The 20707-nt window shown below is 54.0% G+C and overlaps 2 protein-coding genes across 2 annotated transcripts in view; one reads left to right on the top strand and one right to left on the bottom strand.

Moving 5' to 3' along the window:
• LOC133362157 (protein pygopus-like) overlaps nucleotides 1–5055 on the top strand; it is a 35322-nt gene extending 30267 nt beyond the window's left edge. The window contains exon 10 of the mRNA XM_061581110.1: nucleotides 5052–5055. Coding sequence (XP_061437094.1) covers nucleotides 5052–5055 — 4 coding nt within the window. The remainder of the gene's footprint in view (nucleotides 1–5051) is intronic.
• A 1541-nt stretch (nucleotides 5056–6596) lies between these two features.
• On the bottom strand, nucleotides 6597–20470 carry LOC133362153 (protein PAT1 homolog 1-like). The gene is made up of 6 exons (XM_061581109.1): nucleotides 20344–20470; nucleotides 16948–17203; nucleotides 16246–16369; nucleotides 9753–9856; nucleotides 9033–9092; nucleotides 6597–6803 (listed from the first exon to the last, which is right to left on the bottom strand). The coding sequence occupies exons 2-6, from the start codon at nucleotides 17080–17082 to the stop codon at nucleotides 6597–6599; spliced, it is 630 nt and encodes a 209-aa protein (XP_061437093.1). The 5' UTR covers nucleotides 17083–17203; nucleotides 20344–20470.
• Nucleotides 20471–20707: the final 237 nt, after the last annotated feature.

The following is a 20707-nucleotide window of genomic DNA, read 5'->3' as shown; positions in this document are numbered from 1 at the left end:
TGGTGGCGATGGTGGCGATGTTGATGGCGGCGATGTTGATGGCGGCGATGTTGATGGTGGCGATGTTGATGGTGGCGATGTTGATGGTGGCGTGAGATGGTGGCGATGGTGGCGATGTTGATGGTGGCGATGTGATGGCGGCGATGTGATGGCGGCGATGTTGATGGCGGCGATGTTGATGGTGGCGATGTGTTGATGGTGGCGATGGTGGCGATGGTGGCGATGTGATGGTGGCGATGTGATGGTGGCGATGTTGATGGTGGCGATGGTGGCGATGGTGGCGATGTTGATGGTGGCGATGTTGATGGCGGCGATGTTGATGGTGGCGATGGTGGCGATGGTGGCGATGTTGATGGTGGCGATGGTGGCGATGGTGGCGATGTTGATGGTGGCGATGTTGATGGTGGCGATGTTGATGGCGGCGATGTTGATGGTGGCGATGGTGGCGATGGTGGCGATGGTGGCGATGTTGATGGTGGCGATGGTGGCGATGGTGGCGATGTGATGGTGGCGATGTTGATGGTGGCGATGGTGGCGATGGTGGCGATGTTGATGGTGGCGATGTTGATGGTGGCGATGTTGATGGTGGCGATGTTGATGGTGGCGATGTTGATGGCGGCGATGTTGATGGCGGCGATGTTGATGGTGGCGATGGTGGCGATGGTGGCGATGTTGATGGTGGCGATGTTGATGGTGGCGATGGTGGCGATGGTGGCGATGTTGATGGTGGCGATGTTGATGGTGGCGATGTTGATGGTGGCGATGTTGATGGTGGCGATGGTGGCGATGTTGATGGTGGCGATGGTGGCGATGGTGGCGATGTTGATGGTGGCGATGTTGATGGTGGCGATGTTGATGGTGGCGATGGTGGCGATGTGATGGTGGCGATGGTGGCGATGGTGGCGATGTTGATGGTGGCGATGTGATGGCGGCGATGTTGATGGTGCGATGTTGATGGTGGCGATGTGATGGTGGCGATGTTGATGGCGGCGATGTTGATGGTGGCGATGTTGATGGTGGCGATGTTGATGGCGGCGATGTTGATGGCGGCGATGTTGATGGTGGCGATGTTGATGGTGGCGATGTTGATGGCGGCGATGTTGATGGTGGCGATGTTGATGGTGGTGATGTTGATGGTGGCGATGTTGATGGTGGCGATGTTGATGGTGGCGATGTTGATGGCGGCGATGTTGATGGTGGCGATGTTGATGGTGGCGATGGTGGCGATGTTGATGGTGGCGATGTTGATGGTGGCGATGTTGATGGTGGCGATGTTGATGGTGGCGATGTTGATGGTGGCGATGTTGATGGCGGCGATGTTGATGGTGGCGATGTTGATGGTGGCGATGTTGATGGTGGCGATGTTGATGGTGGCGATGTTGATGGTGGCGATGTTGATGGCGGCGATGTTGATGGCGGCGATGTTGATGGTGGCGATGTTGATGGTGGCGATGTTGATGGTGGCGATGTTGATGGCGGCGATGTTGATGGCGGCGATGTTGATGGTGCGATGTTGATGGTGGCGATGTTGATGGCGGCGATGTTGATGGTGGCGATGGTGATGGTGGCGATGTTGATGGCGGCGATGTTGATGGTGGCGATGTTGATGGTGGCGATGTTGATGGTGGCGATGTTGATGGTGGCGATGTTGATGGTGGCGATGTTGATGGTGGCGATGTTGATGGTGGCGATGGTGATGGTGGAGATGTTGATGGCGGCGATGTGATGGTGGCGATGTTGATGGTGGCGATGGTGATGGTGGCGATGTGATGGCGGCGATGTTGATGGTGGCGATGTGATGGTGGCGATGGATGGTGGCGATGGTGATGGTGGCGATGTTGATGGCGGCGATGTTGATGGCGGGGCGATGTGTTGATGGCGGCGCGATGGTGGCGATGTTGATGGTGGCGATGTGATGGGGCGATGTTGATGGCGGCGATGGTGATGGTGGCGTGTTGATGGTGGCGATGTTGATGGTGGCGATGGCGGCGATGTTGATGGTGGCGATGTTGATGGTGGCGATTGTGATGGTGGCGAGGTTGATGGTGGGATGTTGAGGGGGCGATGTGATGGTGGCGATGTTGATGGTGGCGAGTTGATGGTGGCGATGTTGATGGTGGCGATGTGATGGTGGCGATGGTGGCGATGTTGATGGTGGCGATGTGATGGCGGCGATGTTGATGGGGCGATGTTGATGGCGGCGATGTTGATGGCGGCGATGGTGATGGTGGCGATGTTGATGGTGGCGATGTTGATGGTGGCGATGGTGGCGATGTTGATGGCGGCGATGTTGATGGTGGCGATGTTGATGGCGGCGATGTTGATGGTGGCGATGTTGATGGTGGCGATGTGATGGTGGCGATGTTGATGGTGGCGTGTTGATGGTGGCGATGGTGGCGATGTGATGGTGGCGATTGTGATGGCGGCGATGTTGATGGTGGCGATGTTGATGGCGGCGATGTTGATGGCGGCGATGTTGATGGTGGCGATGTTGATGGTGGCGATGTTGATGGTGGCGATGTTGATGGTGGCGATGTTGATGGTGGCGATGTTGATGGCGGCGATGGTGGCGATGTTGATGGCGGCGATGTTGATGGCGGCGATGTTGATGGTGGCGATGTTGATGGTGGCGATGTTGATGGTGGCGATGTTGATGGTGGCGATGTTGATGGTGGCGATGTTGATGGTGGCGATGTTGATGATGGCGATGTCGATGGTGGCGATGTTGATGGTGGCGATGTTGATGGTGGCGATGTTGATGGTGGCGATGTGATGGTGGCGATGTTGATGGTGGCGATGTGATGGCGGCGATGTTGATGGTGGCGATGTGATGGTGGCGATGTTGATGGCGGCGATGTTGATGGCGGCGATGTTGATGGTGGCGATGGTGGCGATGTTGATGGTGGCGATGTTGATGGTGGCGATGTTGATGGTGGCGATGTTGATGGCGGCGATGGTGGCGATGTTGATGGTGGCGATGTTGATGGTGGCGATGTTGATGGTGGCGATGTTGATGGCGGCGATGTTGATGGTGGCGATGTTGATGGTGGCGATGTTGATGGCGGCGATGTGATGGTGGCGATGTTGATGGTGGCGAGTTGATGGCGGCGATGTTGATGGTGGCGCGTTGATGGTGGGGCGGTTGATGGTGGCGAGATGTTGATGGTGGCGATGTTGATGGTGGCGATGTTGATGGTGGCGATGGTGGCGATGTTGATGGTGGCGATGTTGATGGTGGCGATGTTGATGGTGGCGATGGTGGCGATGTTGATGGTGGCGATGTTGATGGTGGTGATGGTGGCGATGTTGATGGCGGCGATGTTGATGGCGGCGATGTTGAGGTGGCGATGTTGATGGTGGCGATGTTGATGGTGGCGATGTTGATGGCGGCGATGTTGATGGTGGCGATGTTGATGGTGGCGATGGTGGCGATGTTGATGGTGGCGATGTTGATGGTGGCGATGGTGGCGATGTTGATGGTGGCGATGTTGATGGTGGCGATGGTGGCGATGTTGATGGTGGCGATGTTGATGGTGGCGATGGTGGCGATGTTGATGTGGCGATGGTGATGGTGGCGATGTTGATGGTGGCGATGTGATGGCGGCGATGGATGGCGGCGATGTTGATGGCGGCGATGTTGATGGTGGCGATGTTGATGGCGGCGATGGTGGCGATGTTGATGGTGGCGATGTGATGGTGGCGATGTTGATGGCGGCGATGTTGAGGCGGCGATGTGATGGCGGCGATGTTGATGGTGGCGATGTTGATGGTGGCGATGGTGGCGATTGATGGGTGGCGATGTTGATGGTGGCGATGTTGATGGTGGCGATGTTGATGGGGCGATGTTGATGGTGGCGATGTTGATGGTGGCGATGTTGATGGTGGCGATGTGAGGCGGCGATGTTGATGGTGGCGATGTGATGGTGGCGATTGTTGATGGTGGCGATGTTGATGGCGGCGATGATGGTGGCGGCGATGTTGATGGCGGCGATGTTGATGGTGGCGATGTTGATGGTGGCGATGTTGATGGTGGCGATGTTGATGGTGGCGATGTTGATGGTGGCGATGTTGATGGTGGCGATGTTGATGGCGGCGATGATGGTGGCGGCGATGTTGATGGCGGCGATGTTGATGGTGGCGATGTTGATGGTGGCGATGTGATGGTGGCGATGTTGATGGTGGCGATGTGATGGTGGGCGATGTGATGGTGGCGATGTTGATGGTGGCGATGTTGATGGTGGCGATGTTGATGGCGGCGATGATGGTGGCGGCGATGTTGATGGCGGCGATGTTGATGGTGGCGATGTTGATGGTGGTGATGTTGATGGTGGCGATGTTGATGGCGGCGATGTTGATGGTGGCGATGTTGATGGTGGCGATGGTGGCGATGTTGATGGTGGCGATGGTGATGGTGGCGATGTTGATGGCGGCGATGGTGGCGATGTTGATGGTGGCGATGTTGATGGTGGCGATGTTGATGGTGGCGATGGTGGCGATGTTGATGGCGGCGATGTTGATGGTGGCGATGTTGATGGTGGCGATGTTGATGGCGGCGATGATGGTGGCGGCGATGTTGATGGCGGCGATGTTGATGGCGGCGATGTTGATGGTGGTGATGTTGATGGTGGCGATGGTTGATGGCGGCGATGATGGTTGGCGGCGATGTTGATGGTGGTTGATGGTGATGGGGGTGATGTTGATGGTGGTGATGTTGAGTGGCGGCGATGCTGTGGCGATGTTGATGGTGGTGATGTTGATGGTGGTGATGTTGATGGCGGCGATGTGATGGTGGTGATGTGATGGTGGTGATGTTGATGGTGGTGATGTTGATGGCCGGCGATGTTGATGGTGGTGATGTTGATGGTGGTGATGTTGATGGCGGCGATGTTGATGGTGGCGATGTTGATGGCGGCGATGTTGATGGTGGTGATGTTGATGGTGGTGATGTTGATGGCGGCGATGTTGATGGTGGCGATGTGATGGTGGTGATGTTGATGGGCGATGATGGTGGCGGCGATTGTTGATGGCGGCGATGTGGATGGCTGGGCGAGTTGATTGGTGGTGAATGTTGATGGGTGCGATGTTGATGGCGGCGATGATGGTGGCGGCGATGTTGATGGTGGTGATGTTGATGGTGGCGATGTTGATGGTGGTGATGTTGATGGCGGCGATGATGGTGGCGGCGATGTTGATGGCGGCGATGTTGATGGTGGCGATGTTGATGGTGGTGATGTTGATGGTGGCGATGTTGATGGCGGCGATGATGGTGGCGGCGATGTTGATGGTGGTGATGTTGATGGTGGTGATGTTGATGGTGGCGATGTTGATGGCGGCGATGTTGATGGTGGCGATGTTGATGGTGGCGATGGTGGCGATGTTGATGGTGGCGATGATGGTGGCGATGTTGATGTGGCGATGTTGATGTGGCGATGGTGGCGATGTTGATGGTGGCGATGGTGATGGTGTGATGGTGGCGATGTGATGGTGGCGATGTTGATGGTGGCGATGGTGGCGAGTTGATGGTGGCGATGGTGGCGATGTTGATGGTGGCGATGGTGGCGATGTTGATGGGTGGCGATGTGATGGTGGCGATGTGATGTGGCGATGGTGGATGTTGATGGTGGCGATGTTGATGGTGGTGATGGTGGCGATGTTGATGGTGGCGATGGTGGCGATGTTGATGGCGGCGATGTTGATGGTGGCGATGGTGGCGATGTTGATGGTGGCGATGGTGATGGTGGCGATGGTGGCGATGATGATGGTGGCGATGGTGATGGTGGCGATGTTGATGGTGGCGATGGTGGCGATGTTGATGGTGGCGATGTTGATGGCGGCGATGGTGGCGATGTTGATGGTGGCGATGTTGATGGTGGCGATGTTGATGATGTTGATGGTGGCGATGTTGATGGCGGCGATGTTGATGGCGGCGATGTTGATGGTGGCGATGTTGATGGTGGCGATGTTGATGGTGGCGATGTTGATGGTGGCGATGGTGGCGATGTTGATGGTGGCGATGTTGATGGTGGCGATGGTGATGGTGGCGATGGTGATGGTGGTGATGTTGATGGCGGCGATGTTGATGGTGGCGATGTTGATGGTGATGGTGGTGATGTTGATGGTGGCGATGTTGATGGCGGCGATGTTGATGGTGGCGATGGTGATGGTGGCGATGTTGATGGTGGCGATGTTGATGGTGGCGATGGTGATGGTGGCGATGTTGATGGTGGCGATGGTGATGGTGGCGATGTTGATGGTGGCGATGTTGATGGTGGCGATGTTGATGGTGGCGATGTTGATGGTGGCGATGGTGGCGATGTTGATGGTGGCGATGTTGATGGTGGCGATGTTGATGGTGGCGATGTTGATGGTGGCGATGTTGATGGTGGCGATGTTGATGGTGGCGATGTTGATGGTGGCGATGTTGATGGCGGCGATGGTGACGGTGGTGATGGTGGTTGACAATAATGTTGTTGTTGATGTTGTTGTTGACGATGACGATGGTGACGATGTTGTTGTTGTTGTTGTTGTTGATGTTGTTGATGTTGATGTTGTTGTTGTTGTCGATGTTGTTGTTGACGATGTTGTTGATGTTGACGTCACCTCTCGTCCCCGGCGTCCGTCGCCGCGGCCGCGTGGACCTGCAGGAGCTCCATCAGCGCCTGCAGCTTGGCCTGCCGCGTCTCCATGGCGACGGTGCGGTCGTCACGGTTACCGTCGCCAGGGCCACCGTCGCCACGGCAACCGCCGGCCAGCTTCGCAATCACGCGGTCCACGTCCTCGATGGAGAGGAGCAGCGAGTAGGCCTACAGCGTCAACAACAACAACAACGTCAACAACAACAACAACAATGTCAACAACAACGCCAACAATGTCAACAACAACGCCTACAGTGTCAACAACAACAACAACAACAACAACGCCAACAATGTCAACAACAATGCCTACAGTGTCAACAACAACAACAACAACAACAACGCCAACAATGTCAACAACAATGCCTACAGTGTCAACAACAACAACAACAACAACAACGCCAACAATGTCAACAACAATGCCTACAGTGTCAACAACAACGTCAAAACAACGCCAACAACAACGCCAACAACGTCAACAACAATGCCTACAGTGTCAACAACAACAACAACGACGTCAACAACAACAACGACGTCAACAACATCAACAACAACAACGACAACAACAACGTCAACAACAGCAATGTCAACAACAATGCCTACAGTGTCAACAACAACAACAAACAACAACGACGTCAACAACAACAACAACGTCAACAACAACAACGTCAACAACGTCAACAACAACGACAACAACAACGTCAACAACAACGTCAACAACAACAACGTCAACAACGTCAACAACAACAACGTGAACAACAACAACGTCAACGCCTACAGCAACGTCAACAACCACAACAGCAACGTCAACAACAACGTCAACAACAACAACAACAACGACAACAACAACGTCAACAACAAACAACAACATTGTTAAAAACAACGTCAACAACAACAACAACAACGTCAACAACAACGTCAACAACAACGTCAACAACAACGTCAACAACAACGTCAACAACAACGACGTCAACAACAACATTGTTAAAAACAACGGCAACAACAACAACAACAACGACAACAACGTCAACAACGTCAACAACGACAATGCCGCCAACAACAACAACACAACAACAACAACAACAACAACAACAACAACAACCGCCATCACCATCACCACACACTTGTCAGTGTGCGTTATAACAGCAGGGGAATTGAGATAGTTGATGTCCATGGTGGTGATGGTGGTGATGGTGGTGATGGTGGTGATGGTGGTGATGGTGGTGATGGTGGTGATGGTGGTGGTGATGTCGATGGTGATGATGATGGTGGTGGTGATGTCGATGGTGATGATGATGGTGGTGATGGTGATGATGATGTCGATGGTGATGGTGGTGGTGGTGGTGATGATGATGGTGGTGATGGTGATGTCGATGGTGATGATGATGGTGGTGATGGTGATGTCGATGGTGATGATGATGGTGGTGATGGTGATGTCGATGGTGATGATGATGGTGGTGATGGTGATGATGATGGTGATGTCGATGGTGACGATGGTGATGATGATGGTGGTGATGGTGATGTCGATGGTGATGATGATGGTGGTGATGGTGATGTCGATGGTGATGTCGATGGTGACGATGGTGGTGATGATGGTGGTGATGGTGATGTCGATGGTGATGTCGATGGTGATGTCGATGGTGATGATGGTGGTGGTGATGATGATGGTGGTGATGATGATGATGGCGATGATGGTGGTGACGATGATGATGGTGGTGATGGTGGTGATGGTGGTGATGGTGGTGGCGGTGACGATGGTGATGATGGTGGTGACGATGATGATGATGATGATGGTGATGGCGGTGGTGATGATGATGATGATGGTGGTGATGGCGGTGGTGGTGATGATGATGATGGTGGTGATGATGATGGCGATGATGGTGATGATGGCGGCGATGGTGTCGATGGTGACGTCGGTGATGATGGTGGTGACGATGATGATGGTGGTGATGGCGGTGGTGATGATGATGGCGATGGTGATGTCGATGGTGACGATGTCGGTGATGTTGATGTCTATGGTGGTGACGATGGTGTCAATGGTGGTGATGTCGATGGTGGTGATGATGGCAGTGATGATGGTGATGTCGATGGCGGTGATGGTGATGTCGGTGATGATGTCGGTGATAATGATGGTGGTGATGATGATGGTGATGATGTTGGTGATAATGATGGTGGTGATGATAATGATGGTGGTGATGATAATGATGATGATGGCGATGATAATGATGGTGGTGATGATAATGATGATGATGATGGTGGTGATGGTGGTGATGATGATGGCAATGATGGTGATGATGGCGGCGATGGTGTCGATGGTGACGTCGGTGATGATGGTGGTGACGATGATGATGGTGGTGATGGCGGTGGTGATGATGGTGACGATGGCGGACGTCAGCGTACGTTCTCTATCGTGTGCAGCACGTGTCTCCTCTTGTCTCTCCCCTGCTTCTCCTTGAGATCCTGAACAATAACATCATCAACATCATCATCAACAACATCAACATCATCATCATCAACATCATCAACAACAACATCAACATCATCATCATCAACAACATCATCAACATCATCATCATCATCAACAACATCATCATCAACATCATCATCATCAACAACATCATCAACATCATCATCATCAACAACATCATCAACATCATCAACATCATCAACATCATCATCAACAACCTCATCAACATCATCATCATCATCAACAACAACCTCATCAACATCATCATCATCATCAACAACAACATCATCATCATCATCAACATCATCAACAACATCAACATCATCATCATCAACAACGCCACATAACCCACCCCCCCTCACCTCACCACGCACCCATCACTCAACATCACCACCATCACAACCACCACCAGCACAACCATCACCACCACCAGCACAACCATCACAACCATCACCACCACCAGCACAACCATCACTACCATCACCACCATCACCACCATCACCGCCACCCCTGCCGCCACCCCTGCCGCCACCACCACCACCATTATCACCGCCACCACCACCACCACCGCCACTCCTGCCACCACCACTGCCACCACCATTATCACCACCACCACCGCCACCATCATCATCATCACCATCACCACAACCCACCTCATCATCGCTAGGGCGTGTTGCCGTGGCGACTGCGTCGATCATGCGCCGAGGGTTGTTCACGCTGGAGACGGTCAACTTGCCCAGAGAGCCCTCAAACTGTACTGTGGTGACACACACAGACACACAGAGACACAGAGACACACACAGTGAGACACACAGAGAGACAGTGACACACAGTGACACACAGTGAGACACAGACACTGAGACACAGAGAGCCCTCAAACTGTACTGTGGTGACACACACAGACACACAGAGACACACACAGTGAGACCACACAGAGAGACAGTGACACACAGTGACACACAGTGAGACACAGACACTGAGACACAGAGAGCCCTCAAACTGTACTGTGGTGACACACACAGACACACAGAGACACACACAGTGAGACACACAGAGAGACAGTGACACACAGTGACACACAGTGAGACACAGACACTGAGACACAGAGAGCCCTCAAACTGTACTGTGGTGACACACACAGACACACAGAGACACAGAGACACACACAGTGAGACACACAGAGAGACAGTGACACACAGTGACACACAGTGAGACACAGACACTGAGACACAGAGAGCCCTCAAACTGTACTGTGGTGACACACACAGACACACAGAGACACACACAGTGAGACACACAGAGAGACAGTGACACACAGTGACACACAGTGACACACAGTGAGACACAGACACTGAGACACAGAGAGCCCTCAAACTGTACTGTGGTGACACACACAGACACACAGAGACACACACAGTGAGACACACAGAGAGACAGTGACACACAGTGACACACAGTGACACACAGACACTGAGACACAGAGAGCCCTCAAACTGTACTGTGGTGACACACACAGAGACACACACAGTGAGACACACAGAGAGACAGTGACACACAGTGACACACAGTGAGACACAGACACTGAGACACAGAGAGCCCTCAAACTGTACTGTGGTGACACACACACACAGAGAGACACACAGAGAGACAGTGACACACAGTGACACACAGTGAGACACAGACACTGAGACACAGAGAGCCCTCAAACTGTACTGTGGTGACACACACAGACACACAGAGACACACACAGTGAGACACACAGAGAGACAGTGACACACAGTGACACACAGTGAGACACAGACACTGAGACACAGAGAGCCCTCAAACTGTACTGTGGTGACACACACACACACAGAGACACACACAGTGAGACACACAGAGAGACAGTGACACACAGTGACACACAGTGAGACACAGACACTGAGACACAGAGAGCCCTCAAACTGTACTGTGGTGACACACACAGACACACAGAGACACACACAGTGAGACACACAGAGAGACAGTGACACACAGTGACACACAGTGAGACACAGACACTGAGACACAGAGAGCCCTCAAACTGTACTGTGGTGACACACACAGACACAGAGACACACACAGTGAGACACACAGAGAGACAGTGACACACAGTGACACACAGTGAGACACAGACACTGAGACACAGAGAGCCCTCAAACTGTACTGTGGTGACACACACAGACACACAGAGACACACACAGTGAGACACACAGAGAGACAGTGACACACAGTGACACACAGTGAGACACAGACACTGAGACACAGAGAGCCCTCAAACTGTACTGTGGTGACACACACAGACACACAGAGACACACACAGTGAGACACAGACACTGAGACACAGAGAGCCCTCAAACTGTACTGTGGTGACACACACAGAGACACACACAGTGAGACACACAGAGAGACAGTGACACACAGTGACACACAGTGAGACACAGACACTGAGACACAGAGAGCCCTCAAACTGTACTGTGGTGACACACACAGACACACAGAGACACACACAGTGAGACACACAGAGAGACAGTGACACACAGTGACACACAGTGAGACACAGACACTGAGACACAGAGAGCCCTCAAACTGTACTGTGGTGACACACACAGAGACACACACAGTGAGACACACAGAGAGACAGTGACACACAGTGACACACAGTGAGACACAGACACTGAGACACAGAGAGCCCTCAAACTGTACTGTGGTGACACACACAGAGACACACACAGTGAGACACACAGAGAGACAGTGACACACAGTGACACACAGTGAGACACAGACACTGAGACACAGAGAGCCCTCAAACTGTACTGTGGTGACACACACAGAGACACACACAGTGAGACACACAGAGAGACAGTGAGACACAGAGAGTGAGACACAGACACAGAGACACAGTGACACACAGTGAGACACACAGACAGTGACAGACACACAGTGACACACAGACACGGTGAGACAGTGACAGAGACACAGTGACACACAGACAGTACAGTGACAGACACAGTGACACAGAGACACAGACAGTGACACACAGACACACAGTGACACAGACACGGTGAGACAGTGACACAGAGACACAGCGACACACAGTGAGACAGACAGTGACAGACAGTGACACAGGTGTGTGTGTAGGTGTGTGTGTGTGTAGGTGTGTGTGCGTGCACTACCAGGTGTGTAGGTGTGTGTGTAGGTGTGTGTGTGTGTAGGTGTGTAGGTGTGTGTGTGCGTGCACTACCAGCTGTGTAGGTGTGTGTGTGTGTAGGTGTGTGTGTAGGTGTGTAGGTGTGTGTGCACTACCAGGTGTGTAGGTGTGTGTGTGTAGGTGTGTGTGTGCACTACCAGGGGTGTAGGTGTGTGTGCACTACCAGGTGTGTAGGTGTGTGTGCACTACCAGGTGTGTAGGTGTGTGTAGGTGTGTGTGTGCACTACCAGGTGTGTAGGTGTGTGCACTACCAGGTGTGTAGGTGTGTGCACTACCAGGGGTGTAGGTGTGTGTGTAGGTGCGCACTACCAGGTGTGTAGGTGTGTGTGTGCACTACCAGGGGTGTAGGTGTGTGCACTACCAGGTGTGTAGGTGTGTGCACTACCAGGGGTGTAGGTGTGTGTGTGCACTACCAGGGGTGTAGGTGTGTGCACTACCAGGTGTGTGTGTAGGTGTGTGTGTAGGTGTGTGTGTGCACTACCAGGTGTGTAGGTGTGTGTGTGTAGGTGTGCACTACCAGGTGTGTAGGTGTGCTCCACCCGAGCCAGCTGTGTGTGTGCACTACCAGGTGTGTAGGTTTGTGTGTAGGTGTGTGTGTGTGCACTAACAGGTGTGTAGGTGTGTGTGTGTAGGTGTGTGTGCACTACCAGTTGTGTAGGTGTGTGTGTGTAGGTGTGTGTGTGTGCACTACCAAGTGTGTAGGTGTGTGTGTGTAGGTGTGTGTGTGTGTAGGTGTGTGTAGGTGTGTGTGTGTGTAGGTGTGTGTAGGTGTGCACTACCAGGGGTGGAGGTGTGCTCCACCCGAGCCAGCTGTGTGTGTGCACTACCAGGTGTGTAGGTTTGTGTGTAGGTGTGTGTGTGTGCACTACCAGGTGTGTAGGTGTGTGTGTAGGTGTGTGTGCACTACCAAGTGTGTAGGTGTGTGTAGGTGTGTGTGTGTAGGTGCGTGTGTGTAGGTGTGTGTGTGTAGGTGTGTGTGTGCACTACCAGGTGTGTAGGTGTGTAGGTGTGTGTGCACTACCAGGTGTGTAGGTGTGTGCACTACCAGGTGTGTAGGTGTGTGCACTACCAGGGGTGTAGGTATGTGTGTAGGTGTAGGTGCGCACTACCAGGTGTGTAGGTGTGTGTGTGCACTACCAGGGGTGTAGGTGTGTGCACTACCAGGTGTGTAGGTGTGCACTACCAGGGGTGTAGGTGTGTGTGTAGGTGTAGGTGTGCACTACCAGGTGTGTAGGTGTGTGTGTGCACTACCAGGGGTGTAGGTGTGTGTGTGCACTACCAGGGGTGTAGGTGTGTAGGTGTGTGTGTGCACTACCAGGTGTGTAGGTGTGTGTGTGTGGGTGTGTGTAGGTGTGTGTGTGTAGGTGTGTGTGTGTGCACTACCAGGGGTGTAGGTGTGTGTGCACTACCAGGGGTGTAGGTGTGTGTGTGTGGGTGTGTGTAGGTGTGTGTGTGTAGGTGTGTGTGTGTGTGTGTGCACTACCAGGGGTGTAGGTGTGTGTGCACTACCAGGTGTGTGTGTAGGTGTGTGTGTAGGTGTGTGTGTGCACTACCAGGTGTGTAGGTGTGTGTAGGTGTAGGTGTACACTACCAGGTGTGTGTGTAGGTGTGTGTGTGTGTAGGTGTGTGTGTGTGTAGGTGTGTGTGTGTGTAGGTGTGCACTACCAGGTGTGTAGGTGTGCTCCACCCGAGCCAGCTGTGTGTGTGCACTACCAGGTGTGTAGGTTTGTGTGTAGGTGTGTGTGTGTGCACTACCAGGTGTATAGGTGTGTGTGTGTAGGTGTGTGTGTGTGCACTACCAAGTGTGTAGGTGTGTGTGTGTAGGTGTGTGTGTGTGCACTACCAGGTGTGTAGGTGTGTGTGTGTAGGTGTGTGTGTGTGTGTAGGTGTGTGTAGGTGTGTGTAGGTGTGCACTACCAGGGGTGGAGGTGTGCTCCACCCGAGCCAGCTGTGTGTGTGCACTACCAGGTGTGTAGGTTTGTGTGTAGGTGTGTGTGTGTGCACTACCAGGTGTGTAGGTGTGTGTGTAGGTGTGTGTGTGTGCACTACCAAGTGTGTAGGTGTGTGTGTAGGTGTGTGTGTGCACTACCAAGTGTGTAGGTGTGTGTGTAGGTGTGTGTGTGTAGGTGCGTGTGTGTAGGTGTGTGTGTGTAGGTGTGTGTGTGCACTACCAGGTGTGTAGGTGTGTGTGTGTGTATGTGTGTGTGCACTACCAGGGGTGTAGGTGTGTGTGTAGGTGTGTGTACTACCAAGTGTGTAGGTGTGTATGTGTAGGTGTGCACTACCAGGTGTGTAGGTGTGCTCCACCCGAGCCAGCTGTGTGTAGGTGTGTGTGTGTAGGTGTGTGCACTACCAGGGGTGTAGGTGTGTGTGTGCACTACCAGGTGTGTAGGTGTGTGTGTGTGTAGGTGTGTGTGTGTAGGTGTGTGTGTGTGCACTACCAGGTGTGTAGGTGTGCTCCACCCGGGCCAGCTGTGTGTAGGTGTGTGTGTGCACTACCAGGTGTGTAGGTGTGTGTGTGTGTGTAGGTGTGTGTGTGTGTGTAGGTGTGTGTGTGCACTACCAGGTGTGTAGGTGTGCTCCACCCGGGCCAGCTGTGTGTAGGTGTGTGTGCACTACCAGGGGTGTAGGTGTGTGTGTGCACTACCAGGTGTGTAGGTGTGTGTAGGTGTGTGTGTGTGTAGGTGTGTGTGTGTAGGTGTGTGTGTGTGTAGGTGTGTGTGTGTGTAGGTGTGTGTGTGTGTAGGTGTGTGTGTGCACTACCAGGTGTGTAGGTGTGTGTGTGTGCACTACCAGGTGTGTAGGTGTGTAGGTGTGTGTAGGTGTGTGTAGGTGTGTGTAGGTGTGTGTGTAGGTGTGTGTGTGTAGGTGTGTGTGTGTGTGTAGGTGTGTGTGTGTAGGTGTGTGTGTGTGTAGGTGTGTGTGTGCACTACCAGGTGTGTAGGTGTGTGTGTGTGCACTACCAGGTGTGTAGGTGTGTAGGTGTGTGTAGGTGTGTGTAGGTGTGTGTGTAGGTGTGTGTAGGTGTGTGTGTGTGTGCACTACCAGGTGTGTAGGGGTGTAGGTGTGTGTAGGTGTGTGTAGGTGTGTGTGTGTGTAGGTGTGTGTGTGTAGGTGTGTAGGTGTGTGTGTGTGCACTACCAGGTGTGTAGGTGTGTGTGTAGGTGTGTGTGTAGGTGTGTGTGTAGGTGTGTGTGTGTAGGTGTGTGTGTGTAGGTGTGTGTGTGTGTAGGTGTGTGTGTGTGTAGGTGTGTGTGTGTGTAGGTGTGTGTAGGTGTGTGTAGGTGTGTGTAGGTGTGTGTAGGTGTGTGTAGGTGTGTGCAGGTGTGTGCGTGTGCACTACCAGGTGTGCAGGTGTGCTCCACCCGGGCCAGCTGTGGCGTGTAGAGCCTCAGCGGCTCGCGACCAGGTGTGTAGGTGTGTGTAGGTGTGTGTGTGTGCACTACCAAGTGTGTAGGTGTGTGTGTGTGTGTGCACTACCAGGTGTGTAGGTGTGTGTGTGTAGGTGTGTGTGTGTGTAGGTGTGTGTGTGCACTACCAGGTGTGTAGGTGTGTGTGTAGGTGTGTGTGTGTAGGTGTGTGTGTGTGTAGGTGTGTGTGTGTGTAGGTGTGTGTGTGTGTGTAGGTGTGTGTGTGTGTGTAGGTGTGTGTGTGTGTGTAGGTGTGTGTGTGTAGGTGTGTGTGTGTAGGTGTGTGTGTGTGTAGGTGTGTGTGTGTGTAGGTGTGTGTAGGTGTGCTCCACCCGGGCCAGTTGTGGCGTGTTGAGCCTCAGCGGCTCACTACCAGGTGTGTAGGTGTGTGTGTGTAGGTGTGTGTGTGTGTGTAGGTGTGTGTCTAGGTGTGTGTGTGTGTAGGTGTGTGTGTGCACTACCAGGTGTGTAGGTGTGTGTGTGTGTAGGTGTGTGTGTGTGCACTACCAGGCGTGTAGGTGTGCTCCACCCGGGCCAGCTGTGGCGTGTTGAGCCTCAGCGGCTCGCGATGATCGTGCTCAGAGTCGACGCTGCGAGCCCACAGACGGCGCTCCAGCTTCTCAAAGTACGCCTACACGGAGACACACACACAGACACACACACACACACAGACACGGAGAGACACACAGATACACACACACACAGACACACAGATACACACACACACAGACACACAGATATACACACACACACACAGATATACACACACACACACACAGATATACACAGGTGGAGACACACACACACCACTCCGTGTCGCCTTCACCCACACACCCACACCCATTCACCCACTGTGTGATGGTGGTGGCGGCAGTGTGGTGGTGGCAGTGTGGTGGTGGTAGTGTGGTGGTGGCAGTGGTGGTGGTGGTGGCAGTGTGGTGGTGGCGGTAGTGTGGTGGTGGCGGCAGTGTGGTGGTGGTGGTGGCGGTAGTGTGGTGGTGGCGGCAGTGTGGTGGTGGTGGTGGCGGCAGTGTGGTGGTGGTGGCAGTGGTGGTGGTGGTGGCAGTGTGGTGGCAGCAGTGTCAGTGTGGTGGTGGTGGCAGCAGTGGTGCTGGTGGCAGTGGCGGTGGTGGCGGCAGTGTCAGTGTGGTGGTGGCAGCAGTGTCAGTGTGGTAGTAGTAGTGGTGGCGATGGCTGCGGTGCCCTCACCTGGTAGTAGAAGTCGTGGTAGTTTCCCAGCCTCTCCATCAGCCCGCCACCACCGCCACCACCGCCACCACCACCGGTGTTGTTGAGCTGCATCATCTGGATCTTGATGACCCAGTCCTTCTCGCGCTGGGTCATGAGGTTGGCGTAGGGGTCCTTGCGGACGCCAGAGCCTTCCCGGAGTTGCCCGTGGCGCTGACGGTCCAAGCCACCACCACCACCACCACCGTTCTCAACCCCGTGGCCACTCCTCTGCTGCCTGTCGTGGAGAGAGAGAGAGAGGGGGTCCCCCAAGGTGGTGGTTGTGGAGATTGTCCGGTGTGCGTGTGTCCACGTGTGTGTGTGCGTGTACACGTGTGTGTGTCTGTGTGTGGGGAGCGGTGGTGTAGCGGTAAGCGCGCTGCGCTATGAACCTGGCGACCCGGGTTCGATTCCCGCTCACGGCTAACACCAGTGACGATTATCTGAACCGGTCCTGGGCCTCCCCTAGGTCGACTCAGCCTCAAATGAGTACCTGGTGCGGTGTGTAAACATCGCCACTAGGGAGACAAAGGCGGTCGGGCGTGGTGCTGGCCACCCACCCCCTCGTGTGCCGTTCCGGCCTTCATAGGTGCTCGCTAACAGCACTTGCCCCTACAGTCTGTTCAGGCTATACGGGGGATCTTTGTGTCTGTGTGTGTGTACACGTGTGTGTGTCTGTGTGTCTGTGTGTGTGTCCACGTGTGTGTGTGTGTTCTTCTCAGCCATGAGTCAGATGCCTTCAGTGACCTCCTGTCACAGGTGCTGGCTAAAGTGGCCCCCCTTGGGATAGAGTCATCTTTGTTGGGCGACTTCAATGCCCACGTTGGTCATGATGCTGGCACCTGGTCTGGAGTGATTGGAAGGCATGGGCCAGATCGGCTCGATAACAACGGTAGGAGGCTGCTAGACTTCTGTGCAGCCCATGGGCTTGTAATTACCAACACAGTTCCGGCATCGGCGCATCCACACAACATCATGGATGCATGCCGGGTCCAAGCAAGAACATCTGCTGGACTACGTAGTGGCGGAACAACGGGACAAAGTGGGGATATTTGAGGCTGGGGTGCCTCAGCCGAGTGGCATTATTTTTTCATCGGTTGCGTAACGCTGTGTGGAAGCTACCTGGTCTGTCGCTCCGCACGAAGCTTCAGGTCTTCTCGGCCACGGTCATTCCCTCCCCCCCTAATTGGAGCATCTTTGCCGGTTGGAAACATTTAGGCTGGCCTGCCAACAATCCATCCTGGGTTTAACCAGGCTGGATTGTGTGAGGAGCTCACAAATCCTTGAAAGATCTGGGCAAAGTCCCATCGGTGAGCTCCTCCGGCAGGCAAGGCTGCGTTGGCTGGGTCATGTAGCCCGCATGCCCAGCCACCGCATGCCTAAACAGCTTTTGTTCGGCCGGATCGAGGGTGCTAAACGGGCACGGCACGGGCTAGAGAAGAGATGGAGTGATCTGGTACAGGAGGACGTGGAGCTGAGTGGACTTGCCGATGACTGGTACCAGCGGTGTCAAGATCGGCCTCTGTGGAGGAGGCTCGTGAAGGACGCTACTGGGCAGTTGGAGGCAGTCGCCCTCCAACAACAACGGAGGGCGGAGGAGCGACGCTCACAACAACGAGCGGAGCGCCGGGTGGCTAAAGCGCAGCAAGTTGGCACGGTAGGGGGCACAGGTGGTGCATCAGCCAGTCATCTCGGTCATCTCGGTCAGTCGACCCGTGGCACCTGCTGGGTCTGCCCCGTGACCTCCTCCTCATGTACCTAGCCTGGCACAGCAGTACAACCCATAGCACCTGCTGGGTCTGCCCCGTGACCTCCTCCTCATGCACCTAGCCTGGCACAGCAGTACAACCCATGGCACCTGCTGGGTCTGCCCCGGGACCTCCTGCCAGCGGGCGTTCGACACTTCACGTGGCCTCAAGGTGCACTTGGCCTGGCACAAGCGTCGTGGTGACGTCACCGCCACCGAGTGGCGAATGGCGGTTGCTGGTGGTGGTGATGGTTGTTGTCGTAGTCGTGGTAGTTGTGGTTACGATTGTGGTAGTTGTAGCGATGGTGGTGGTAGTGGTGGTAGTGGTGGTTGTGGTGGTAGTTGTAGTAATGGTGGTAGTTGTGGTGTTTGTTATAGTGGTGGTAGTGGTAGCGGTGGTAGTGGTGGTTGTGGTCGTGATGGCTGTGGTAGTGGTGGTAGTGGTGGTGGTGGTAGTGGTGGTGGTAGTTGTGGTGTTTGTTGTAGTGGTAGTAGTGGTGGTAGTGGTGGTAGTGGTAGTGGTGGTGGTAGTGGTGGTGGTAGTGGTGGTAGTTGTAGTGATGGTAGTGGTGGTGGTGGTTGTGGTGGTAGTAGTGGTGGTTGTAGTGATGGTGGTGGTGGTTGTTGTGGTAGTGGTGTTAGTGGTGTTAGTGGTGTTAGTGGTGTTAGTGGTGGTGGTAGTAGTGGTAGTAGTGATGGTGGCAGTGCTGGTAGTGGTGGTGGTAGTAGTGATTGTGGTGGTAGTGGTAGTAGTTGTGGTAGTGGTGTTGGTTGTTCTGGTAGTGGTGTTAGTGGTGGTTGTGGTGGTAGTTGTAGTAATGGTGGTAGTTGTGGTGTTTGTTGTAGTGATGGTAGTGGTGGTAGTGGTGGTAGTGATGGTGGTAGTGGTGGTGGTAGTGGTAGTAGTAGTAGTGGTTGTTGGGGTTGTAGTGGTTGTTGTGGTAGTGGTGTTAGTGGTGGTAGTGGTAGTAGTGATGGTGGCAGTGCTGGTAGTTGTAGTGGTGGTAGTGGTGGTGGTAGTAGTGGTAGTAGCTGTGGTAGTGGTGGTGGTTGTGGTGGTGGTGGCAGTGGTGGTGGTAGTAGTGGTGGTGGTGGCTGTGGTAGTAGTGGTGGTCATGATGGCTGTGGTTGTGGTAGTGGTGGTAGTAGAAGTGGTTGTGGTAGTGGTGGTGGTAGTAGTGGTTGTGGTGGTAGTGGTAGTAGCTGTGGTAGTGGTGGTGGTGGCAGTGGTGGTGGTAGTAGTGGTGGTGGTGGTAGTAGTGGTTGTGGTTGTGGTAGTTGTGGTGGTAGTGGTAGTGGTGGTGGTGGTAGTGAGTTGTGTTAGTTGTGGTGGTGGTGGTAGTGGTGGTTGTGGTTGTGGTAGTTGTGGTGGTGGTGGTAGTAGTGGTTGTGGTTGTGGTAGTTGTGGTGGTAGTTGTGGTGGTGGTAGTGGTAGTTGTGGTGGTAGTAGTGGTTGTGGTAGTTGTGGTGGTGGTGGTAGTAGTGGTTGTGGTAGTTGTGGTGGTGGTGGTAGTAGTGGTTGTGGTAGTTGTGGTGGTGGTGGTAGTGGTAGTAGCTGTGGTAGTGGTGGTGGTTGTGGTAGTAGTGGTAGTGGTGGTAGTTGTGGTGGTAGTGGTGGTTGTGGTTGTTGCCTCTGAGTGAGAAGTCGCCGGTGCTGAGGGTGGAGTTCGCCCGGCTGAGGCCTGGAAAACCTGAACGACAACGACCACAACAACAATTACAACAACCACAACAACAATTACATTAACCACAACAACCACCACCACCACAACCACCACCACCGACTCTCGCACATCGTGAGTGAACGAGTGCACGAGTGAGTGAGCGAGTGAGTGAGCGTGTGGGCGAGTGACCGAGTGGGTGAGCCTGCGGGCGAGTGTGCGGATGAGCGAGTGAGCGACTGAGTGAGCGAATGAGCGAGCGACTGAGTGAGCGAGCGTGCGGGTGAGCGTGCGGATGAGCGTGCGGATGGCGTGCGGATGAGCGTGCGGATGA

The sequence above is a fragment of the Lethenteron reissneri genome, unplaced genomic scaffold (assembly GCF_015708825.2).
Source record: "Lethenteron reissneri isolate LAM-NWPU_2019-01 unplaced genomic scaffold, ASM1570882v1 scaffold_139, whole genome shotgun sequence".
NCBI lineage: Eukaryota > Metazoa > Chordata > Hyperoartia > Petromyzontiformes > Petromyzontidae > Lethenteron > Lethenteron reissneri.
This window is presented reverse-complemented; position numbering and strand designations above follow the sequence as displayed.

Excerpts from the sequence above, each read along its gene's own strand:
- LOC133362153 (XM_061581109.1), bottom strand. The coding sequence starts at position 17,082 with ATGACCCAGCGCGAGAAGGACTGGGTCATCAAGATCCAGATGATGCAG. Across the intron at positions 16,370-16,947 it reads ACCACGACTTCTACTACCAG|GCGTACTTTGAGAAGCTGGA; the intron begins GTGAGGGCACCG and ends GTCTCCGTGTAG. Across the intron at positions 9,093-9,752 it reads CACGCCCTAGCGATGATGAG|GATCTCAAGGAGAAGCAGGG; the intron begins GTGGGTTGTGGT and ends GTTATTGTTCAG.